This window comes from Sinohyriopsis cumingii, chromosome 15 (assembly GCF_028554795.1).
Source record: "Sinohyriopsis cumingii isolate HCF-2022 chromosome 15, ASM2855479v2, whole genome shotgun sequence".
In the NCBI taxonomy this organism is placed as follows: domain Eukaryota; kingdom Metazoa; phylum Mollusca; class Bivalvia; order Unionida; family Unionidae; genus Sinohyriopsis; species Sinohyriopsis cumingii.
The window spans coordinates 83,521,968-83,548,881 of NC_142975.1; the positions used below are offsets into that span (position 1 = coordinate 83,521,968).

The 26,914-nt window shown below is 35.9% G+C and overlaps 1 protein-coding gene across 1 annotated transcript; it reads left to right on the top strand.

The window, feature by feature from the left end:
• The first annotated feature begins 739 nt into the window (after nucleotides 1–739).
• On the top strand, nucleotides 740–19,605 carry LOC149782211 (uncharacterized). The gene is made up of 7 exons (XM_089935088.1): nucleotides 740–794; nucleotides 2,280–2,509; nucleotides 3,597–3,686; nucleotides 3,970–4,147; nucleotides 15,246–15,334; nucleotides 18,405–18,621; nucleotides 19,368–19,605. The coding sequence occupies exons 1-7, from the start codon at nucleotides 740–742 to the stop codon at nucleotides 19,403–19,405; spliced, it is 897 nt and encodes a 298-aa protein (XP_089791214.1). The 3' UTR covers nucleotides 19,406–19,605.
• Nucleotides 19,606–26,914: the final 7,309 nt, after the last annotated feature.

Sequence of the window (26,914 nt, forward strand, 5' to 3'; positions counted from 1 at the left end):
TTTCGAAGAATGTTATTGTTGAGCACTTTGTATTTCCAGAGAAGAATTACTTGAATTAAATAATTTCAATAAATAAATTCCAACAGAAATGAAATACTGGAAGCAACAATAACACAACTGATTTTGCTTAGATCTTAAAGCAGGAATGATTAATGTTCAGAAAAACAAAATTGTAGCGCCCTCTCTGTAATGAAACCTGCTGCTTCAACGGCTATAATATCAGACGCAAAGTCTTTAAATTTCACCGTGCAGGAGTAAGTTTTCATCCGAAACTTTAGATAATCGTATAATCTAGCAAAGAAGATTAATAAAGATTGAGCGACATTAGATTTCCATAATCCTGATTAGGACCGTATTTACATAATCTGGTATGACAGAAAGGCTGCAAGTATTAGATAATCGAATAATCTAATAGAGAAGATTAAGAAAGTTTAAGTGATAATGCATTTTTGTTTCATGAAAATAATCATGATTATGACCGTATATACATAGTCTGTTAGGACCGGCAGAAGACAGGGCATCGTCTTATCCTACTTAATTTTCATCTGTATTTATCTGCCCTTCTATCCAGAAAACGGTATTCATTATGGATTAAAGAAGATCGGTTTTAGGCAGATTAATAGGCTTGTTATTATCAACGTTTCTTTTGATTCTGGTAACTATATAAGCTAATATATTTGAAGGAAGTAAACTATTCACTTTCTAGGTAGAAGGTAACGAAGCTGTATAACGTGCTAAAATGAGAGGTTATCATTTCATTTTCATGTTTTGTATTGTAGCTGTATGGGATGCAGGTAAGGTATCCCCTTTTCTCTACTATGCAGTATTTTCCTTCATTTTTCTTTTGTTAGTTTTTCTAAATTTCATTTTATCATTAACTATTGCTTTAATTTGTGTTGTGTACGCTAGATTCACTTCACCTTAAAGTGGATGGTCCCATATTTCAGTAGTAATTTTGATGAAAGCTGACGGACAAATCATTCGATCTGGGCGACAGGAGAATGAAACATCTCTGTTGAAATAGGCTATATTCAGTTTTATTTAATGCGGTATTCTCAAACGAATAACGTTAACGGATGATGTTGATCTAAAGATTCCCCTCTAGTACTCGCACTGATAGATTTAAATTGGAGCAAAGCTACTGATGTATCAATATTTTTAGTGAATGCCATCTTCATCTCCAGCCATCTTCATCTCCATGGTCATCCAATGTTTTTGAATGTTATCTTTCTTAGAATTGTCTGATGATAGCGCAACATACAAATGACCATTTTCTACAAGAAGCAAGATGTTTTATTTTAAATATGAAATCAAGTTTGAATAAGAGAGACAGAGGAGTGGCATCACCTTGTAGTTCCAAATCTAGGCAATGACAAAATAAATTTTCATCATAAAAATACTTTCCCAAATATAAATTCTACTTAGTTTGTAATGCTTGTCTGATTTTCCTTTCGGGCACCATACCTTTTTTTCCCCGTGTATTCAAATGAATTGTTTTTACAACACAGAATCCGCTTTATTAATCTCTTTGTCCGACTGTCTTGATGTCATGAATAAATCAAGAGTCGTCTTTACCGTCTATATTTTAAAATCTTTTCTTGTGTTTGTGGTGCATAAGCGCACGCCTGTGTATTTTAGGTCAACAGCGTGTGAGAACTAGTTACTGTCACTCGCGGCACATGTTCGATTTACGCTTAGATAGGATTCTAACTTCCTTCTGATATTGGTTTCAGTGTATGTTTATTCTTTGCATGTGATCCAAACATATAATATAGTATTCAGATATAAGAATTATGTTGTGTCTCTTGTGATTGGAATAGTGTGTGTGTGTGTGTGTGTCTATAGTTTTATTGCAAGAGGGCGGTTTGATTTTCAATTCAAAATTGCTCACTCTTTATTTGTAAAGTCATTTCGTACATTATTTGACCAACCGCTTGTTTGAAACATTACTTCAATAATAGATACATTGATTTACTAACTCAAAGCAACTCTGTATTCGTGGTACTTCGTAATATTTGCGCTTTTAAAAAACTAAATTATGTTTACTGGGAAAAGTTTTTAGCGTTTGGAGGTTGAAGGTGCTTTGCATGTTCGGCTGAACGTGTCACGGTGACTGATAACTTTAGCACCACCGTTTGCATCTATCTCCAATATAAGATAAATTTAAGACCCAGGGAAATATACGTACTTTGCATTCAGTGACTGATAGATCAAGTACTATTTATTGATTTATTATATTTACCTACTTAAGCATTTTTCTATTTCTATGCTGGTTCTAGCTACTTCTGAGCATGTTTGGCTGAGAGATCAAGACAATTACAATAACAAGCGTCAACTAGATGTTGATCTTTCAGAGGAGTTACAGTTCCTGTTCCATAAAGGAGAGAAATGGATATACGTTTACCTGAAGGAAAATCCTCACATACGTGCAGACAGCGACATGTACGTGATCCAGTCTCTGACAGACGGGTCAGTGAATGCCGTGAATGCCACACTGACAGAGAAAATTGTAAGCTGAATGTTTCAGTCCAGATGTAAAACGTCAATGTACATATAATACAATATCCTGATTGTATTAAGCGTTTCCATAATGCTCATCCCATAGTAAGTTACTGGATTTTGATTTATTTTAATATATCATCATGTGTATAATATGAAAATAATATTTTCTAATTATTGTTCAGATTTCACCTGTCGCATATATTAAGAATGTTAGAAAGATCATATTTTATCAAGTGAACATAATTATTTCCCATCATGAATACATCTTACTACACTATTCTTACAGTCAGCAATATAAGCAAACGTTTTGTATCTTAGAGTAATGCATTATAAAATTTCATTAATGTGTATGCATGGAAATTTTTTCGAAGAGATAAATAGCGTAAATATTGTGTTAGCAATATTCATGATATCCAAGTCGGAACAGGCATCCATTCAACAGTTCCCTAAATCATACAACTTCATTCGACTCCAGATCTTACTCGAAAATAGTATTCCAAGTCAAAAGACTGCAACTGTCCTCTTCGAAGTTTCTTTTGGGACTTGTTACCTTAAATGTTGATAAAGATTTATGACAGAAGTACCAGAAGATCAGAAGTTATAGTTTAAAAGCGATAGTGAGTAAACGTTTGGGGACTACATGGCGAGTGAGTGGCATATATCTACCTGGTCTTTGGTAATTTGACTGTGTCAGACATTGATTGTTTTCACCATTTTCCTCCGTCTGTATTTAAAATCGCAGCTGTCTCGTCCTTGGTGAGTGGTTGAGGTGCAGATGTACTATACATTATCGAAAACAAAGAAAAACAAACCAAAACAAAAAGCATTGAACTATTCATTGATTTTATCGGACAAAAGCAAAATGTATTTTAAATCCCTGCAAACCACTTGTCGTTTGTGAAACTATTACAAAGAACATATATTTATTTTACTTCTCTGTTTTCAGTTGATCTTTACTAGTATAATGTACCAAGGATGCATTGGATCTATGGCAGTATATTATCAGACTTGTTGGACATACCGTAAAAACCTATGTTCAATTCAAACGGCCAACAATGCGTAAAAATAACTGAAAAATGCTATATGTCTTACAGGAAAGCAAATACTACCAAAAAGCCGAGAATAGATCTTATTTTACTGTTCGCTGTGTCAAGAGAGTGGGACGTCACTGTGCCAGAACATTGGTAAGTTCGACTAAGGCTATCTGCAAGTATGTGAATACCAAATATTTGTTTTTGAGTAAAGATAGTTTAGTTTCCTTTTGTTCAGAGCTGTAAATGATTCAGGTTAAAGTAGGAAAATTTTATTTGCAACATATTTTGGAAATTGGCTAAGAATGTGCTTCCTGCTAGAGATGGTATTCTTTTTGTTCTTTTTTTTCGTCATGATCTTCATCATGATCATCACTATCATCATCTTCTTGTTCTTTTTCTTCTTCTTTTATTATTATTATTATTATTATTACAGAAAGGAATCTTAAAGGTTGAAGACAAGGAGTTCCAAATCACACCAGTTTTCGACCCAATATATATGACTCTCGAAACTAACGACACACTTCACTTCCTTCAGGATCACAGGGGGTATGACGGGAGGAATAACAGTTCCGATGAAGACGTCGATCTAAAGAACTATTATCTGATGGCATGTAAGATTCCTTTAAAGGATATAATTTAATATTCACTGCTGGTATAGGGCTGAATTCTCTGAGCTGCTATAAGACAAGGCTCAGGGATTATGATGTATTTTAATCACCCATGCGCTAGGCAAATCTAACAGATATGCTAACCATACATTTCTTTTCTCAGTCTCGTCGTCTCAGTCATGGCGTCCACACGATAGGAACTACCATGTTGTCCTTGTCCTTTTCTGTGCCTGATGGTTTCGCTTTAAAACAAAACAACACTAACCGAGAAATAACAAAAAGAACTTCATCGCCAAACATCGTTTGGACTCTCCATGTTTGATAACGTCATCATCCAGAACATGATCCGACTCTCTCTCGTACACACACACACACACACACACACACACACACACACACACATGGTAACTGGAAGTGGGCATACCTTCAGTACCCATTAAGGTACAAAATTAAATTTTGAACACAAGTAGAAACGTGAATTTTCCACAGCTTTAATATATGAAATAGTTTGCTCCACTATTTGTATAGATAGATGGTAATAATGAGATATGCCACTTGGGGCTCATAGGGCACTTAACATTACGCATTTTACAAACATGTATAGACCTCTACGCGAAATTTAATGCTAACAATTTTAGATAGTACGTCAGTTCTTTTATAAACTACACAGCACCTATAATGTATTACCGTTCGCCATTCCATAATGGCAAATGCATATATCTCTAGATGACATATAATTGAAACATTTTTAGACTGTCTAACACCCACTTTTTGATCCCTATCCAATACCTACTTTTTATTCTTATCCAATAACCTGCATCAATAGTCTCTTTTTGGAATTAATTAGGAAGACAGTTAGCTGCATTTTCATGCTACGTATTAGTGGAGAATGAAGTTTAGAGGAATCATTTTTTAAATAATGGTTTCTGCCATGGTTTTCCTTATTCAGGTAGTTTTTAAGCTAGTAAGCGTTTGGTACTTGGTCATCGGATTAGTTGTTGCTGTTGAGTTTAATTATAGTGGCGTGCGCACAGTTGTGCATGTGCCCCTTTTTTCTGACTGCACCGCAGCCTGCTAGTTGTTCCTGTGGAAGGGAATGGTGCCACCTCCCCCAGGCTTTTATGGGTTCAAGGAACCCTGATTGTTTGGCCTCAATATGTGGGTCCATAAAAGTACCTTACAGATGAATGGTTGGCTGTCATTAGTGGGAAGGAGAGCTCGGGAACGGTCGTGGTTGCTTCATATCGCTGGTTTCTTGTTGCATTTGCCTGGTGTTTCTTGCGTTTTCTTCTTCTTTTATTTTTCAAAATGTTGTAAAATGGGTGGGTGGGTGTTCTATGCTGTTTATAGAAGTTGTTAGTAGAAATCATGTATGAAGAGAGATTTTCAAGGTTATTATGGTATTGCTAGTCGAGGTGTTTAGGGTGTGCTTCCTACGTTATGTTATTTATAAGTATTTAGATATTGCCTCTTTAAGTTTTTTATTTATTAATGTTTTTAGAGATTGAATGTTATTTATATTTTATTTATCACGAGACCGGAGTCCTAGCGGATTACACGGTTCGTTAAGGACATCTAGGATCGGAGTCCTAGCTGATTACTCGGTTCGTTAAGGACATCTAGGACATCCGATTTTGCGGTTTCCTTAGTTTTTGATAGGTGCTTCGTAAGTGAATTATTTATTAATACTCTTTTATAAAATTGAATGATATGTTATGGGTTTTTATGTTGGGGCTTCTAAATTTATTTAGCTAGTTACTGGGTCTTTTTGGTTTTGTGGAGATAGTAGTTATATTTTGTTCCTAAGTCCTGCTGAGTCTATGAATTTATTTATCTTTTTATATGCTGATTGTTTATTTTTATTAGAGTCCGTAATTGACTCTGGGTATGTGTGGGGTGCTCCAATCTCTTTTTGGTTTCTGATAAATATTTCCTAGCGGGTTGATATTTTGGGCATATATTGAATACGTGGTGTAGGTCTTCGGTGGTGTGGCAGTTAAAGCAGTTAATGGTTGCTGGTTTTGGTCCTATAAACCTTTCAAAACTGCTTGCTAGTTTAGTTTTTCCAGTTATTATCCTGTTTATGATTTTCCTTAGGTAGCTGTATGTTCCTATCTACGCTTTTTTGGGTTTCATAATGCTTTTTACCTTTTGTGGAGGAGTTCCAAACATCTTGCCATTTTGGTCTATATATGTTTGTGCGAAGCTTAATGCTTCTGTAGAGCTATAGTTAAGCTTGATAGAGTTTGGATCTCCTAGTTTGCTTTGTGCAACTTTGTCTGCTGTTTCGTTGCCAGAGATTTCAGTGTGTGACGGTATCCAATGAGCTCGACTAATTGATGCGATGTGGTGATATCGTCGCATAATTGGCATGCTCTGTCGAGGAATTGTTCCCTAGAGTGCGTATTGCGATTTTGGATCGATATGATAACGCTTAGGGAATCGCTTATAATGACTGCTTTAGGTATTTAGTTGTCTTTGATCCATTGTAGTGATTGAAGTATAGTCCAGAATTCAGTGTTGTAAATGGAGCAATAGTCAGGTAATCTGGATCCCGTTTGTATATTGAATTCAGGGATGACTATTGCTGCTGCTGTTCTTGGTGGGTTGTTTGTTTTTGATCCAACGGTATATATTTTAACATAGTCCGGGTATTGTTGGTTGATTTCGTTTACCAGTACAGGTTTTAGTAAGTTTTCTTGTCCTTCTTTATTGCCTAATTTGGTAGCTTCAATGTTAATCCTTGGTGGTTTTTGTTACCATAGTGATTTGTTCTGGTCTGTATTGTTTGTTACCTGTTTCTTTAGTAGAGGTATCTTTTCTCTTAGTTCAAGGATTACTTGGCCACTTGGTGTGGTGGGTATGATTTTGGGTTTGAAGACAACTTTACACTTGTTTATAGCTATTTTGGTGGGATGGTTGTCTAGGTGGGTATCTAATCGAATGGAGTATCGGAGGAGCAGTTATTGCCTACGTAATTTTAAGGGTAGTTCTCCTGTTAGTGCTTGTAGTTCTTCTAACAATGTTGAGGGGAGTGTTCCTGTGCATAATATTAAGGCTTTTCTCTGGATAGTGTCAAGTTTTTGTAGTACAGTTAGTTTCTTATTTATTGAACCAATGCCAGCTTATGTGGCTGTGGTCTGATGGTTTTGTCATTTACCCATGTTATAAGAGCTGTGTTTTGTATTGCCAATCTGGAGGTACCAATGTATTCTTTTGCTTATTTTGTTTGAAGCGCTGATATTTGCTGCTTTGTGCGGTGGGCGCGGATGGTCTTGGAGTTTGGACCACCTTATATTACTGTATTTTTTAGGGGCTCAGATGAGAAGGTACCATGTTTGATTTATATTTTCTGTACCAACCATTGCTACCTTGTTTGGCGAGGTTGATGGCATGGGCCTTTGACCACCGTAGACACTTAACTAAATTTGGGGTTAGTTTGAAGAGTCTTATTTTTAAATTATTTATTATTTGTCAATAGTTGACACCTGATTGCATGTGCTTTGGAACACCTTATATTGTTTACGTATTCTTTTAGATTCTGAGTTAATGGTTGTAGTAGATCCTGATATTATGCCGTTAATTTTTGTAAGATGGAGATGAAAGAAAATGATGGAATATGTCAAGACTGACTGACTGTCTGAGCTTGGATTATAGTCGTTTGCATCCATTCGGGATTTTAAGACTTTTTATGTCCACACCGTGGGCTACTAAATTTATCGTACGGGAGGAAAAAGAGCCACACTCCCCTACGCTTGATGCATGCACCGTATGCTATTTAATTAGACGTCTTGTGTGTACCTGATCAAACCACATGACGACACCGTGCAAACACGGAACTTGGTCTTTTCTTAGCTGATCCATCGTTCTGAGTTTGTGTCGAGGGGCAATAAAACCCCAGTCGACAATGTCTGTATGTTAGATGAATAGGAATTGTTTAATATACGCACCCGTCTACAGTTAAGTATCTGTACTGTAGCATAAGACGTCCGGTGGGAATAAATCCACACCTGAGGAGACACCCTGGTTCCCTGCTTATACGCTCTTCGGTGCTTTGGTTACTAGACGAGTGTGAATCGGACCACACATTCGTCTTTGTGTGTCTGAGAATGGAAGGGTAGACGAAGACTAGGCAGAAGGCTCCTAGTCTCAGCTAGAACGTTCCTGAAACGCTGAGATGTACTCTAAGTTAGACTCTTCCCAGGTATCTTATTCGGGCTATTAGCTATTGCTAAAGTTCTGTTAGCCTCATTCGAAATTAGAATCACGCTATATGGTTGTAACCTTTCCTACGTATTAAAATGTTAAATTTCGTGTACAATGTGTACTTTCCATGCCATAATAATCGATTAAATGTAAAAGATCTAAGTGACTAATTGAATTTTGTGCAACCGTGTTAAACAAGGATGAAAGTTAGTTTTGGAACGGTGATAAAAGGATCGTATTTGATTTAAGATAGTATTATTAAACTGGGTTTTCGAACTTGAATATCCTACGTAATTGGATAGTAGCCATAACAAGGGATGTTCCCGTCGACAGACTATATCTTTTGTTGAAGACATCATTCTCAACGCTCTCTACCGCAGCCCGGGATTCGTCTAATTTGGACTCAACAAACTAGTTCGATTCGTGTCTTTCCGTGTACTGTTAAGCAATGTACATGAGACTGGTTATGGATTAATTCTGGTAGACATTTTGGTAGTAGTCAGTCATAATGTGTACTTCAAACTGCCACTGCACTGATTAGGGTTTGCGAGTCTTGAGCGGCCTCCATGCTATATACTTTATTGATTTATTGAACTGACGAAATGGTTAGGCTTTTTCAATTCTTGCATGAAGTCCCATGTCTAATAACCGTTGTGTATCAGGGTCTCCTTCCTCTTCTTCGTCCACTTGATCCGTCTCCTTGTCTTCCACTTCTTCGTTTACAGGAGCATTCTTCCGTTCTTGTTCCACGATTGGTTCTCGATAGTTAACGCTGGGTGATGTTGGGGCTGGATGGGGTGGGATTATTATTCGATGCAAGGTTGTTGACTTTATTCGGGTTTCCGTTGTCGGGCTGGAATATCTGTGTGAGGTCAACGACTCGATGACGTGCCTCTTGCCTCCTCTTAGCCCTCCTCCAATTATTCCTCATTCTTCCTGCCTCTCAAGTTCTTTATCCCGTATCAAAAGAAGTTTAGTACGTTTGGCACCTGTCCTTAGGCTCTAACCCGGGGCTAGAGCTCTACCTAAAGCCTTTAGGGCCCTTAGTGCAGGCGGAGATATGATGGCATTGGTGGTAACATAGGTGATACTACGACTATGGTTGCTGTCTTTCTCTCCATTTCTTTTGTTAACTTGCTTGTTTCACCGATAATATGTCAGGACTGGTTAACCCATCGCTTTATATGGGCATAAAAACATTACACATGTAAAGAAGTTCGATAGAAAGTCTGTTAAGGAGCATGTTCAGACTATTTCTAAATAACCGAGAAACCAAAGACAAAATCAATTTTTCTTTCTAAGTGGACACTGCTTTGTTTAATAAGCATACGCCAGTGACACATCAATAATGAGAAGAGGGTTTCGGGGCACGTACCTCTGTCTTTTTTTTTACAAACACAGAAACAATCAATATTAGCGTATTTACAATGTTGACAACATATTCCACCCAGTCTCATTATCCTGACACCGAGATGACCAGACCTAGCAATAAGATATTCATGCTGAGCGACAAGAGAGGCAGCTGCTAGTATATTTTGTATGTCTTTGGTATGACTTTGCCGCAAATGAGGTGGACGCTCTAGCCACCTAGACCATCGGAGCGGTCTGTTTCAAGAGAGCTTCGATGCATAATGTCTGTTCAGAAGAAATTGGAATTCCTGAAACGTCTGAGAAGTACTGTAAATCAGATTCTGCTCAATTATCTAATTCGGGCTATTATTTATTGCTAATGTTGTGTTATCCTCAACCTATCTTCTGAACTCAACATCAAACATTTGTATTCTTTCAGACTAGGATGATTGATTTTGATATCCATAACAGTATTCCATGGCTAGGCCTGTGATTGGTTTTGATATCCATAACAGTGTTCCATGGCTAGGCCTGTGATTGGTTTTGATATCCATAACAGTGTTCCATGGCTAGGCCTGTGATTGGTTTTGATATCCATAACAGTGTTCCATGGCTAGGCCTGTGATTGGTTTTGATATCCGTAACAGTGTTCCATGGCTAGGCCTGTGATTGGTTTTTATATCCATAACAGTGTTCCATGGCTAGGCCTGTGATTGGTTTTGATATCCATAACAGTGTTCCATGGGTTAGGCCTGTGATTGTTTTCAACCTGGTCTCTAACATTACAGCAGATTATTTTTCTTTTCATCATGTTTGTATTTTCTTTTGTATTCACATGCGCAATTTGATTGCTGTTATTGTTGTTATTCAGTACAGACAACATCGCTCCACAGGTCTGTGTTGTTTCATTCATTCTTTTCTATGACCATTCTCTCAAACTGTTGATTTCCAGAGTATTGTCAAATTTTACCTACACGATGATATTTATTATTTAGCCAGCTCTACAGCAAACTGACGTTCCACAAGAAGCTGACCTAATTTTACAGGGTTGAAATGTCCCTCGTCGCTTCCTTGGTCTGTAGTGAAATCAGTCTAAACAATATATCCTTCTGCATCATCTTCGTACGAAATACTGTGACACCTATTGATACATACCTGTCATGTGTCTTGAAACGTTGTCAAGGTAAGATTTCATGCAATTTTTCTGGGTAAAATTAATTTAAAAATGTCTGGTACTCAGAGTCTGCTCATCGTGGGTAATTGATATCTTGGACACGTTGTCGTGTTGGAACTCGAAAAGATTTTATTCGATGGTCAGTGTCATGGCAAACAGACCGAGTTCTGTCTTGGTACATCAGTTTCCTTTTATCCGTTAGTAATCAGAAACCTTCAGTTCTGTACTAGCTGTTCTACCGTTCTTATTCTTGTCCTATCCGGTTGTGTGCTGATGAGAGCTGAAGAGTTTTCGACGTACTGTTCGCCCTTCTCCATGCCGTGGCGTATATGAGGATTTAATGGCTTCGCAGAAGAGTGAAGTGAATTTATAGGGACGTCGGGGCGCACTAGGTCTATTCCTGCTTAAAAAAACACAATTTTGTGATCTCATCATGGCTTCGTAAGGAGTATGTGGACTGATGAGTATGTTTATGGAGAATTTCTTTTTCTTACGTCAAAGCTGATTTTTTTAACGCATGCAATTCTCCAAAGACAATAGGTTCCACAATGAGTGCCACCGTACAAAGGCTGATTTTATCATATTCCTTGAACAATGTACTCTTTGTCGAGATTCTCCTTTGTACAAATATTAAATTGTTTACAATTCGCTGGTGTATCGTTTCAAAACTGTAGTTTCACAGCGGGTTTTCCTCTGGAAATAGAATATTTGTGGGGATATTCTGATGATGGTGCTTTGGATTCGTAAATGTGATGACTATTTGTTTTTGTACCAGTGTTCTTGAACTGTTTTCTTCGTTTAATATTTGATTGTAAACCACATTCTTGACTTTAGTGAGATCAACGATCTTCACTTATCTTGAACTACATCCCAGTGAGTTTTAAGATCCATTTGCAATGCCTCGGACAATATGACTGAAACAACATAATGTGTTGTGGGGAAACATATTCATATGACTGTCACTCGGTAATGTTATATAAAAATGCATTATTCTTCGTTCCATGGATCTTGTCCTCGAGAAGACACCCATTGTCGAATGAAAATGATTTTCCAAATGTTCCAGGAGAGGGCTGCTACTGTGATTGGAAGGCACGTGGTTTTAACTGGCGTTGGCGAAACTACTAGTGTTGTTGCTACTGTTGGTATTATCTCAAAGAAGGACTGGGAAGAAGATAACCAATATAACCGCTGAGTAAAATAGACCATACTTGTTTATGTCCTTCTTGAAAACATAAATTTTAAATGTAATGACACCACAAAGATATGGTAGAAAAAGATGATTTCATTATAATGGACACATGCTGTACACCACATCTAGTTCTTGAAAGGATGAACTATGAGAAAGAGATGTAGCTGTGTTAAAGGGCATGTAGGTAAATTCTACTTCTTTTATATTCGATGACTTCGAATTTGAGTGAATATCCTTTCCAAAGAAATTTCACTTGTTGCAGTCGACATATTCCCATTTTACCTTTACTTCAATCAATAATGCTTTCGATATCATACACGTTGAGTTCTTTCTTAGGTACTCATTGTAGCTCAGGCAAGAAAAAACGTTACTCATTGTAGCTCAGGCAAGAAAAAACGCTCCTTTTAACACTTCTCTTTTCATATCTTAGTGTTTACAGTTTTCTTTTGCCACTGAGAACCAAACTTCCTGTGTTTTAATTTTGTTATTGTTGGATGATGTCTTAGATGTTTAGAACAATCGCACTGTTTATACACACTCTATTCCCACAAACCATCTTATGCACCATCACATAAAGGGATATATATATAATGGAGGATTTGTTTTTTTGTTTGATTTGAAAATCATTTGAGTAGTAGCTTTATTTTCAAGATGTGTAAGCTGTTGTGAACTGGGCTGGATAAGTCTATGTCTTTCAAGAAAATCGAAAACTTGACCAATCAGTACGTTTGTAGGTTAGTGTGTGCAATGCGTGAATTTTTGGTTTGCCACAAAATTGAAAACAATTATATCCTAAGGATCGTCACAAACCTAAAATTGAAAATAAAATCTTAGAACATAAATATGGAAATGACAATTAAAGACGATGAAAATGATATATTAATCTTTTTATATATTCCTGAACATTTTCTTGGCTTGTAATAGTGAGGATGCTGGATTGCATATAACTGGGACACAGCGTATTAGTAAATGTCGGGTATTGATCGGTCCAGCGGCGTGTTGATTATACGTGTGAATAATAGATTACTGGATGCTGGATTTTAAATAACTCGATATTGGTCAGTCCAAACGGCGGGTTGATGGTAAATTGTGGGTTTTATACAGTAGATACATGTGAGATGGGTAGTAGATAACAGTTTGATGGCCACTCCAGACGGAATAGTGATTTGATAGTATACATAGGCATCAATAAATGAAGCTCTCATCTGTTTTCCTATTTAATTTCTATTTCGTATGATCGATGCAAATATTAAAGAGGTAAAGTGCAACAAGAAACATGACTTGAAAAATCACGTAGTCAGCGTAAGATTTATTTAAGTTCCCATAGTACACCCATCTTCCAGAAGGAGTCTTACTAATCAAGTCGTTTTTATTTCAGTTACCTGTAGCTACGACACCAGTCTTCTATAAATAATCTTACCATTTCTAGTAGACAGCTTCTGAGTTTAAGTCTGATATATGTTACTATTATGACAGCAATTACCAAATATCAGCAAAATATATTTAAATATATCAAGAGAATTCATGGCAGGTGTTTTGTTTTGTGAAAGTAAAGTATCAATAGTAGCGAATTCCTGTAACTTTACTTGCATATCTCTTTTTGGACAATTTCATAATTTAAAAAAATAGTTTAAAGACTGTTTATAGTATATACTACATGTCTTGATAAGATGTACGATACAGGAGAAAATACGTAAGGTTCAAATAAGAATTCGTCGTATTTTCCGTGCCACAGTTTTCATCATAGACTGTTATGCATGGGTCACTTGAATACACGACACTCCATTTAAAAAAAGTTAATATCTTCCCACACAACCTGATATTTAATATGCATGGGACGCACAGATATTCCTCCCTGCATAAATACCGTATTTAGAAACATTTACTATGCAAATATTCCTCAGTGCGCACTACAGTGTGTGGGAAAGTGTTTCCGTTGTATAGTGTTCGTAAATTGACTATTTTTGCTTATTGTATTGTTTTAATGTTCCGGTGTAACAAAGTTTTAGTTAATCTGAACTTTCAAGTGGTTTTGTTGTTGCGATTACATTGGGTAATCTGAAGAAAGTACGGCAAAATTTGTCCATAACTATGGCACTTTTTCAGAGATTTTGTTAATTTTATGTGATTCTCAACATTCGTGGCTCAATATCGAAACCAAACCTGGATGGAAATGTACAGACGCAAATGGACACAAAAATATGATATATCGTACGTATTCTAATAGAGGCACCCTTCTAATAAAGGCAACCCCTATTGTTTTCACAAAAAAGAAAGTCCCATCTTATCGAGGCTCAAAGATCAGTATATATCCATTGTGGTATTTACAAATATTTAAACCAGTACTCGAGTAATCCAATTAGAACAATCAAAACCACTTAATTTACGAACGTTTTCAGTCAAACAGTGATGTGCAGTGTTCGGCGCAACCCCACCTTATTCAGAGGATAACTGCAATGACCCGCGGAACTACGGTGCTTCGAATACCTTTTATTTGTAGGGTAAAACTTTTCGGAGATTACGCGTATGCTTCAAAACTCGAATTGAATAAGTCAACAATACATCTAACATAGACATTAGTGAAAGAACATCATCGAATTCATGTTCAGGCGCAAATACAGCGTTTAGCTAACCAAGAAAATTATCTAGAAAAAAATCACATTATTCTGACAGATGAATCTCACTGAAGACACCAAAAAACCATGCAATTACTAGCCGGTTGCATGTAGAAATGGAGGCTGTCTTGTTTGCTTTTCTGTACCGTCGTACGTCAGAAGCCACATTGTCTAACTCAAACCAGTAAAGATAGACTGAGATTTTGCTATCCATTTGACGATCCTTAAACATTATTCTTTTGTTTTCTTTTTCTTCTTCGCATTTTGCAAACATCTAAATGAATTTATGCATTTACTGTACGTTAACCAGAATAAAACAAGCAAAAATGACACTATTAGATCGAGTAATATTCGTTTGAAAAATAACATTCCTAATATATATATATATATATATATATATATATATATATATATATATATATATATATATATATATATATATATATATATATATATATATATATATATATATATATATATATATTTTGGGGGGGGGGTCAAGCAATGAAAGACTATGTAGGTTCATGCTAAGGTAGGTTGATCAGATAAAATTTAATCCCGTTGCAGGTATACAAGTCAAGGACAGGACGATACAGATTAGCAACTTATCTCCCGGCTCAACGATTAAGGCAGGATTCTGTGCTCTGCAGGGTCAGGTAATACTACTACTACTACTACTACTACTACTACTAATAATTAAAATCGATAAAATGCAGAACATATATAAGGCATGGATTTACGAATAAGAAGGGCTACATAGCAATCCTTGTATGGGATTTGTGGGTATGTAACCAGAAACATCCGGATATTGATCGCAAGTAGCCTGGAATCTTAGAGAGATCGATATATTTAGTGACATTATGATAGGTGATGTCAGAATCAAACTGAACGGATCGGGGGCGAATCTGTTGTTAGTATGCACCGATTCCTTCGGCAAGTGCAGTACCACAGCAAAGGGCATGATATTAACAAAGAAAGAACCTCAACGAAAAAGCTTAATCACTTAATGTTCATGGACGTCTCGAAGCACCATAAATGTAAACTAGTCTTAAAATAAACGTTGTGTTAAAAAAAGAGAGAATTGTTGCCGCTGAAAAACAAACGGAAGTACTACCTATATTCGCACGAATGCTGGAAGTAGGGGCTTTATGGGCACTGATACCTGTTCTTAGGTTGAAAACGGATATGAAGATTAATAAGAACAAAAGGCGCATGAACATTGCGATAGTGCCAGACGGAAATGCATGGACAGTTCATAGGAGAAAAGGACACATTGTGATTGCTTCAAAGTTAGGTAGTGAAAAACAAGGGTTGTTCATGGCGCATGAGCTTATTATCGCGGTCAGAAAGGTGCAAGCGGATGTACAAAATGACAATGTGCAAATGTAAATATTAGAAGGTCAGTCACTTAATGAGTGATGTCAGAGAAGGATGCAGCACAGTGTATCAGATAAGGTTACAGCGCAGGATTCAGAGAAGGATCTAACACAAGGCATCATAGATTGAAACATCACATGAAGGATCTAGCACAAGACGTCACATATTGAAGCATCACAGGATTCAGAGAAGGATCTAACACAAGACGTCACAGATTGAAGGATCACTTGATGTCAGAGAATGATCTAGCACAAGACGTCACAGACTGAAGCATCACAGGATTCAGAGATTGATCTAACACAAGACGTCACGGATTGAAGCATCACAGGATGTCAGAGAAGGATCTAGCACAAGACGTCACAGATTGAAGCATCACAGGATTCAGAGAAGGATCTAGCACAAGACGTCACAGATTGAAGCATCACAGGATTCAGAGAAGGATCTAGCACAAGACGTCACAGATTAAGAGAGCGCTCACCAGTTATTATGCACTTTTGAGAGAGTGACGTATGTAAGGTGAAGTTGTTCGCATTTAAAAAATGCACAGTTGAGAGAATGTTGGCATACCTCTATGCTATATTAATGTAATGTGGATGATATTTCTTTGGATATTGTACTTTTGGAAATTGTACATGATTTAAGCACACTGCTAACTAAAATGACTGCTCCCTTGTGCTAAAAAATCAGCCTGAATTAGTCTAAAATACATTATCCACAGCAGCTATTAAAATAGGGAAAATGAATTTTGCCAGACTAGATAATTCCAGCTTCTGAAAATGCAATGAATGAATTACCAAATATATGAAATGTAAAATAAGTTATTGGCTGTTTTTTATACAATTTACCTCTGAAGTTCAGAAAGTGAAAATGACCAAGTAGAGCTAGCACTTTTTTCAAAGGTGCACATTTGAAGTAAGGCCAAGCTGTATACTCCATAACCCATAGTACATCCATCAATCATACATCAAAATAAAGGGAATTAAAGGTTCGTTGAATTATACCTAAGATATACAAGTTGTTTTTTTTTAAATAGCCAATATAACCAGTGAGGAAAGCCGGGGAAATTCTTTTTCTTTAAAATTCTAACCCTATGCAAAATACGAAACTGTAGAGCGCCACCTAAAGCATCATATGATTCAGAGAAGGATCGAACACAAGTCGTCACAGATTGAAGCATCACAGGATGTCAGAGAAGGAAACAGCATATGATGTCAGAGACGGATAGAGGACAGAATGTCAGAGAAGGGTATAATACAAGAAGTCACAGAGGGAAACTGCATAGGATGTCAGAGAAGGAAACAGAATAGGATGTTAGAGAAGGATATTACACAGGATGCCAGAGAAGGATATCATACAAGAAGTCACGGAGGGAAACTGCAAAGGATGTCAGAGAAGGAAACAGAACAGGTTGTTAGAGAAGGAGATAACACAGGATGTCAGAGGAGACTATAGTACAGGCTGTCTGAGAAGGGTAAAGCACAGCATATCAGAGAATGTTATAGCACATCATGTCAGAGAGGGAAGGAAACGTAAACATAAATGACCAGTACTTGAGGACTCGAGCGTCAAAGGAAAAAGAAAAGGTGCTAAGTAATTCGTGCATGGAACGTAAGTCATGACAACATACATAGATATAGCCACCTGTAGCGGAAGCACTTGAAGTAACACATGACAGATCGAGATAATTGGAACTTACCTAGAAGCCAGACCTACTTCAAGAAGTAGAATTCATTAGGACAGATGTAATACGAAATAAAGTCTTGATATCTAAGGCCAGGAGAAACCAGCGAAAATACCATCATCAGGGCAGTGTGAAAAAGAAGAAGAAGCAGGAGAAGAAGAAGAAGAAGAAGAAAGGAGATAATGATGATGACAATGATGTATTAATACCGTGATTAATAGCCTATAAATATCTGCATTAACACTTGCATACGGTTCTCTTACTTAATAATTTAACTACGACTTCTGACTTAACGAAAGGTTTAAGAGAATGTATTTTTGGCATTGTTTACAACTTTTTAAAGATTCTATTTTCAAGATTTACGACAAAGCTTTCTTCTAAAGATTGTATTCATATGTCCCATTGGAGTGTGTATGTGTCTGTGTGTGTTTATGGTCAGCCTTAGGTCCTATTTATCTTATTCAAACATCTACTGTTCGAATATTGGACTTCGCGTATAACTTGCCGGGAATGGAATGAAAGTCGCAAATATTCCATTCAGTCAGCAAGATGTTAAAAGTTAAGGTCGCTTCACGTCAAACAGTACTATTTTACTATGCAAGCATTTATCAAATTAGTCACTACTATAGTCATTTTTATTGATTTATTTATTCATCGTTAATAAACAGACGAACTTCACAATACTAGTGGACGGTATCAGCGCTGCCGAATGTAACCATTTGACCGTAAAAGTATTTGTGGACTTTTCACGCTCAGTGTCTGCTACGCTATGTACCAACTCGGAATTAAACAGTTACACGTCACCAAGCGCCCAGTGCTTTAACTTGGAGATGAAGGGTGACAACGCAGTTCACGATGGACATATCACTATCATTGCTGCTGCTGGTAATTTTCATTGTTATATATATATATATATATATATATATATATATATATATATATATATATATATATATATATATATTCTTTTTTCATTTGTCTAGCTTTTCTTATTTCCTCCTCCTTTACATGACTATCCATGTTCATCTAAACATATCATGAAGTGACACAGTATATCGAGTAGACTTTATAATTGTCAATTGTGATCGGTAAATTTCCATTTCTTTCAAAGAATTACAAAAATGTTGTAAAAATCGCAGTATATCAGTCATAATATGAATCTAACTGTCGTGTTGTAACTTATCATTCATATCTTTATTTATTACTGATAATTTGGTTCAAATTAACGCTACTGCGAGGGCAACAAATAAAGCCCTTTTGGCACCTTTGATTGTTGTCCATAGTAGAAAAGCTTTTCTAATATATTAAAAATCTAAAGGAAAATCCATTAAACCTCTATTTTGATATCTAAGGTTCTTGTTCCTGTAAATCCTGGAACTAGATTCAAACAAATGAATAGATTATAATGCAAATGTATTTACACAGTAGGTCTTGGCTACATATAGCTTAAACACAGAAGTTATTGATTCGAATACTGGTCTGTTCTATATTCCCCACTCTCATAAAATACACTTATATACACCTTGAAATACTCTCTCTCTCTCGAATATATAGGGTTCTCCTGTCCAGCTCCGAATAAGCCAAGTTACGATTTTCATGTAATATACTTGGTCTCACGTTCTTTATTTCAGATATTGCCTTCTCTGGTGCAAGCATTATTGTTCGTTGAATTGTTGTCTACAATGGCTACCGACCTACATGTACAAAGGATTTATACCTAAAGCCCCATTTCAGTGATAAAATAACTTCAACCAATGCCTTCTGTGCAATTGCTTCTTTGCTTTTACCAGTCTAGCTTTTATATATTAAAATGAATTCTCTGTACATTAAAGAAAAATTACAATAAAAGCGCAACTTCAACTACTACTACTACTATCGATGCAGCTGCTTCTGTGTCTATAGTAGCTATCATTACCGTAAGTGCTAATGTTTGCATGATTTCCACCTTTATTAATAATACAACTCTGATTACAAAAGGGACTTCTTCTCGTGTTGCTCCAGCTGTTATTGCTTCTGAATCTCTTGTTACTGCTAAACTTGTGCCTTCTCCACCTTTTCTTTCTCATCATCTTCCTCTTCTTCCTGCTCCTTCTCCCACTACTACTACTACTTCTTCTACTACTTTTCCAACTGTGACTATTACAGCAACCTGCATCGTCTGTGGGTCAGGTAAAGTAGACTGCCTTGGCGTGTGCTTTAATACAGCAAATTGAACTGCACGGATTTAAGACACAACCTTCATTAAGTTAGTAAACCGTTAAAAAACCAGACACTCCGTACTGCCACTTTTACCACCACTATAACTATTGCTAATACGACTCCTGTTTAACCCCTGAATCTGCTGATTCTATAATTACTAGTCATTTCTGCTTTTTTCACGTTTGCTTAAAGTTTTCTATCATCATCATCGTCGACGTCATCAATATCATCATTATCAATGTAATTTAGATAGATCATATGTTAATCTTAAGTATTTGTCTAGAGACAGGTAGAGTCAATGTCTTATTTTGCATTATCTGGCATTTTTTGGAGAGGTTAAATGTGCCAACAAAGCAATATGCCATGGGTCACAGATTTTACTTTCGTGGCAGAATCAGTTTCTGTCTATTCATCTATTAATATAGGCAGAGTTCATATACAGATAATCACAAAATACAAAACGCACAGTTTCCTTGAAATCAGTACCATCGATGCCTAAAATGTAAGCTATATTTAACGCACAGTTTCCTTGAAATCAGTACCATCGATGCCTAAAATGTAAGCTATATTTAACGCACAGTTTCCTTGAAATCAGTACCATCGATGCCTAAAATGTAAGCTATATTTAACCATTACTTAACAAATTGGTAGAGACCACTTTCGTGGAACTGACCGGGAAATTATAATTGTACAATGAGTCGTTCTGCCATAACTTCTGCAACCAGAACAGACTAAAATGTTTTTGAAAATTAAAGATCAGTCCTCTGCAAAGGGCGTAAGAACACAATCACATAACCAGCGATATCGTACTGGAACTTGTACCGCTCTTTATACCATGCTGTTCTAAGGAATAATAGTGGTCTTTCTCAATAAAGACCGAGGTAAGACTTCAATTGGAATTCAGGTGTAAACGTACAAATCCTGTATCAAGTGGCAAGACTTCCAAAAGTAGTTTACTACCTGGTGTTTTCATTGTCAGTCAACGAAGTAGTGCTTCAACAGTTAGAATGAGTGCTCAGCTGGTAATAGGAAACGAATGCTCTCATATAAATGGAACTTTAGGTCAATTAATATTGTAAATTTATTTTTTGTCGTGTTTTTACATTTTGATAATTTTGTTATAGGTAACTCGTTCTTCTGTACTTAAATTCATGGAGTGAATAACTATATCTATATATCCATTGATGTGACCTATTTATTACAGACACGCAACACTGTTGTTGATGTGACCTAGTTATTACAGACACGCAACACTGTTGTTGATGTGACCTAGTTTTTACAGACACGCAACACTGTTGTTGATGTGACCTAGTTATTACAGACACGCAACACTGTTGTTAATGTGACCTAGTTATTACAGACACGCAACACTGTTGTTGATGTGACCTAGTTATTACAGACACGCAACACTGTTGTGCTTTGATTAGGCTAAGCCAATATTAAATTATTTGCTTTGAAAGTCGCTTCTGAACTTTAGTATCTAGTTATATAGGCCACAGTATGGTAAAACCAAATCAGGAAAAAGGATAAAATTTGACATCTATGATGAAATTGATGAGAAAATTAGATTATAAGTGTAATAGGCAATTCTGGGAACTTATGAAACTGACCGAATAGGTATGTGAACTTTCGTTTTTATACTCCTTTTTCTAATCTAATTTGTTTTAATATTTTGTTTATAAGACATTTCTTTCCCTCACCAATTTTATCCTTAATTAATATGTTTGTTTATTCGCTGGTCCACTGTTATATCTTTCCCTAATAAATTCTCTCACTAGTTTATAAATCATCTTTCACTCTTATACTCTCATATACACATTTACTCAGTTGTTTACTCACTTTTCTCAACATTAGTCTTCCACGATAAATCTCTCAGTCTCACATTTTTTGCTCATACATTCAATCACCCACCACTTCCATGTATACGCTCTTTCACCCTTCCTTTTTTTCCCTTTTACCCCTTCTTTCATTCATTAAGTTGTAATTTATATTCTTTTTAATCTGTGCCGTTTGGTTTACAAAACTGTCTTAGCTCCGGAAAGGTCTGTCAGAGGTGCATAAGAGTTATCGCAAATGGAGTTGTTTCACTTGTTGTCCATAGTATACTGTATCAATGTTAAACGCAGCCAAAGCTACAACATTTACTGTAACACCATGGATGATTTTATTATGGATGTTTGTATTCTGTGTGAGTGTGAGTGTGAAAGCCATGCATATGATAAACTCAAGGTGATAATTACTTCAAACATTCCTGTACAATAATATGTATGTGTAAAATTTCTGCTGTTTTGATGGATAATAACATAAAAATTATATCTATTAATGTTAGAGGCCTGCAAGGTTCAGTCTTAAAACGAAGGGATATTTTCCACTGGGTAAAACAAAAGAATGTATCTATAATATGCTTGCAAGAAACTCATAGTACAAAGAACGATGAAATATATTGGGCAGCTGAATGGGGATACAAATGTATATTTAGCCACTGCTCTAGTAAGAGTGCTGGGGTTGCAATATTTTTTAGAAATACTTTTGAATTTATAATTCATAGAGAAAGATGTGACAGTCAAGGGAGATTTATTATTTTAGATATTACAATTAATGGCAACAGAATAACCCTCGTGAATTTGTATGATTATAATGATGATAATCCTAGCTTTTATAGAAAGTTAAAGGAGGAGACTTTATTTTTTGAGAATTCATCAATTATAATGTGAGGAGACTGGAATACTGTTCAAGACTTAGATTTGGATACTTATAATATTTTAAATGACAAACACCAACAGTCTAGGGCAGCGATTCAAGACCTGAAAAACGAATTGGAATTAATTGATCCCTGGCGAAATTCCAACCAAGACTTAAAGATGTATACCTGGAGGCAAAAATCTCCCTTGAAACAAAGTAGACTAGATTACTTTCTTGTATCGGATGACATTCATATGAATACAGCTGATGCATGTATCTTACCAGGGTACAAGACTGATCATTCAGCTATTGTTTTGAGTGTGGCGTTTTCAACGTTTCCAAGGGGAAAAGGATATTGGAAATTTAATACCCAACTGTTGAGGAACATTGAGTATACTGATTTGGTCAAAAAGTGTATAACTGACACTGTAAATGAATATTATGTAGGGGGAAATAAAGATGACTCTCTCCATGTTTCTCTTTCCTGTAACGACCAAATGTTCTTTGAAATTTTGAAAATGAAAATAAGATCTGAAACTATATGTTATTCTATTAGAAAATCAAAAGAGAAACGGGAAAAATTAAAGAAAATTGAGCAGGAAATAATAGAAATTCAGGGGGACTGTCGAATAACATAAATGGGGAAATTCTGGAAAATTTAGAGAGAATAAAAGCAGAATTAGAGGAATCTTGGAAAAAATACATAGAAGGTGTTATATTAAGATCTAAAGCTAGATGGTATGAATTTGGGGAAAAAAGCACAAAGTACTTTTTAAATCTTGAAAGAAGAAACTATGTTAATAAGACAATAAAGGAAATTATTTTAGATGATGGGACAAATATATGTGACCAAATAGATATTTTAGAAGCACAAAAACAGTTTTATATGGAATTGTTCAAAAGTAGAATTGCTCATCTTGATGACGAGGCTACTCAAGAAATTCGAAATAGATTTTTTAATCACAATATTAAACTTAGTCGAGAGGAAAGAGAATCATGCGAGGGTCTGCTTACAATTAACGAATTCGGTATGTCTCTAAAACGGATGGAAAATGGAAAAAGTCCTGGCTCGGATGGATTCACTGTAGAGTTCTATAAATTCTTTTGGAAGTCTATGGGGGGATTTATATGTAGATCAATAAATTACGGATATACTGTAGGAAAACGTTCAGATTTTCAGACTCAAGGAGTCATCACATGTCTACCAAAGGAGGAAGAAGACAGAAGATATTTTAAAAACTGGAGACCTATATCACTTTTAAATACTGATTATAAGATTGCTTCGGGAGCAATTGCATCTAGGATTAAAAAGATTCTTCCATCAATAATCAGCGATACTCAGAAAGGATATATGAAGGGTAGATTCATTGGAGAAAACACCAGACTATTATATGATATCATGGACCAACTTGAGAATGAAAACAGATATGGTTTATTATTGTTAATAGATTTCGAAAAAGCCTTTGACTCAATTAACTGGATCTTTGTGGAAGAAGCTCTACAATCTTTTAATTTTGGTGATTCCGTTTGTAAGTGGTTTAAACTGTTTTGTAATGACTCTAATAGTTGTGTTATAAATAATGGACATATGTCATCTTTTTTTAGACTTGAAAGAGGATGTCGTCAAGGAGATCCCCTTGCACCTTATTTGTTTATCATTGTGGTTGAGATTTTAGCTATAACTTTAAAGCAAAACGTGGATGTACGGGGAGTAATCTTTGACGCCAGTGAATATAAATTGGGTCAGTATGCCGATGACGCTTTTATTCTTCTTGATGGATCTAATTTTTCTCTTGAAACAACTATGAATATCTTGCAAGGTTTCTGTCTATTATCGGGACTTAAATGTAACATAGCAAAAACAAAAGCTATTTGGATTGGAAACAGGAAATTTTCTAATGAAAGAATATGTCCCGAAATGGGCCTAATTTGGTCCTCTTCGAACTTTACACTCCTTGGCATAGAATTTTCTCCAGATTTACAACAGATGGTGGAAATTAAGTATATGAAGAAACTAACAAAGGCAAAACGAATACTGGCAAGCTGGAGTCAAAGACATCTGTCAATAGTTGGTAAAGTAATTATTGTAAAGACTCTTGTTCTGCCCATATTCATACATATTTTTTCAGCACTTCCTAACCCATCAGCAAAAGTTGAAGCAGAACTAAATCGCACGTTATTTAAATTTGTATGGGGTGGAAAAGTAGAGAGAATAAAACGTGATATACTAGTTTCCCCAGGAAACGAGGGAGGACTAAATATGATACACATATTTTCATTCATTAGGTATATTAAGATAAGATGGGTTAAAAGATTGCTGAAAAAGGAAGATGGAACGTGGCAGAACTTAGTCAATACAACTGTACTCAGAAATAAAAAGGATATTTGGAGTTTAGGGAGAAGGAAATTAGAAGAATTTAGTAAGTTCATTAAAAACAGTTTTTGGAGAGATGTAATTTTGGCAGTATCTAAATGGAAAGAAGAACCGCAAAGTCCTAACGAGTATCTATCCATGAGTATTTTAAATTTTGTCCCCCCTAAAATGATTTATCAATACAAATCCTGGACAGAAGCTGGTTTTGAAATTCTGAACGATCTAGTAGATGATCACGGTAATTCAATACCTTTTGAGATAGTAAAACAAAAAACTGGAAGCGATGATTTCTTGAAATACTTCTCCTTAATATCCAGAATTCCTAAAGCATGGAAAGATGCCATAAAAAACACCTAGTACATAATAATTTTGATAAGCAGGAGGATAACATAACGAACTTGCGAAAACAAGATTCACTCAAGTTTGTTTACAAAGATCTTTTACAGGAAACTAAAAGGCAACACACTGCGAAGCAAGAAGCTTGGATGCAAGTATTTAATAAAAATATAAGTAGTGAGGAGTGGTCTGATATATATAGCCAGGCAAAATGCTGTACCAAGGATACCAAGTTGATCTCTTTTAACTTTAAATTAATCCATAGAATAATCGCTACTAATGATTTTCTTAAAAGAATTAACATATTTGATGACAACAAATGTACTTTCTGTAAGAGTGAAACTGAAAGTATTGAGCATCTCTTTTATGACTGCAGTATTACTTCACAGTTTTGGTACCGTTTTATTGAAGTTTTTGCACTTTTTTGCCCAAATATTGTACATCTGTCCAAAAAAGAAACATTTTTAGGAAGTGAACAACTGGACAGTTTGGGTAATTTTCTGCTTATTTTGGCAAAATATTATATTTATACTTTGCAGATTCAATATGAAAAATCCTTCTATTTTTGCTTTTAAGCAAATAGTTGCAATGCATAAGAACATTGAAAAATACAATGCTAAGGTAAATAAAAAAGAGGACCAATTTCTTCAAAAATGGACCTCAACAATGAACATTTAACTTGTCTCTGACTTGATGGCAAACAGGAACAAAATATTGTAATATCACAAAGGCCATGTCACCTAGATTGTGTGCCATATGCATGTGTATATGCGTGTGTGTTTTCTTTTTTACTTTCTCTGTAGATTATATTTATTATCCCTAGATTATCTGATAACCAGAAATGTTTGATTGTAAGGTGACCCTGAGATGGTTCCCCGACCCATTGGTCAACCTATTACGGGGTTAATAAAAAAAAAAGTTATATAGGCCACTGTCCCATTTTCCGAATAACCAAAGGGCTTTTATGTCTTTTTTCCTATCCTTCTCTAGGCTTAAATACGTATTAGGTACTCCATTAAAAATTAATGTCATTTACGCCCATTTGCTTGGTTGGGTTTGACGCACAATCAGTTGAGGCCTATTGGAGTAAATACATTTTTGGTTAATTCAAGGTTAGTTATTTATTGCCTTCCTTCGACAGCATAGATCAGTGTAGGTTTGCTCACTTGTATCCACTTGTTTCCTGTTTCTTTCCCTGATTTTCAGTTCATCCAAACCTGCCCTGTCGGTAATACAGAAGACATGGCGCCCGTTACCAAGGCTTCCTGCTTAAGTAATGATGATGAATTTATAAATTTTGATGTGACCTTTGTCCATAAGGCCTATCAGTTGTGTGTGACATTTGTCCATAATATTTATTATTCATTGACCTCTTTGTTTGCAAGTTCACTTTCCAAGTACATCAATGTTATCTGCATTTCCGTATTCCCGTGTTTTTGTCGGGTGACGGGCTCTTTCTATCATTACGAGGAGAGCAAGATTCAAACGGCATGAATGGGTTAATAAAGATAAACAGGTTCACATCATCATTGTGTTGCATTAAATTTATATAACTCATTGACATGCCATGTACAAAAGTTATTTTAG

Excerpts from the sequence above, each read along its gene's own strand:
- LOC149782211 (XM_089935088.1), top strand. The coding sequence starts at position 740 with ATGAGAGGTTATCATTTCATTTTCATGTTTTGTATTGTAGCTGTATGG. Across the intron at positions 3,687-3,969 it reads GTCACTGTGCCAGAACATTG|AAAGGAATCTTAAAGGTTGA; the intron begins GTAAGTTCGACT and ends TTATTATTACAG. Across the intron at positions 18,622-19,367 it reads CACTATCATTGCTGCTGCTG|ATATTGCCTTCTCTGGTGCA; the intron begins GTAATTTTCATT and ends TCTTTATTTCAG.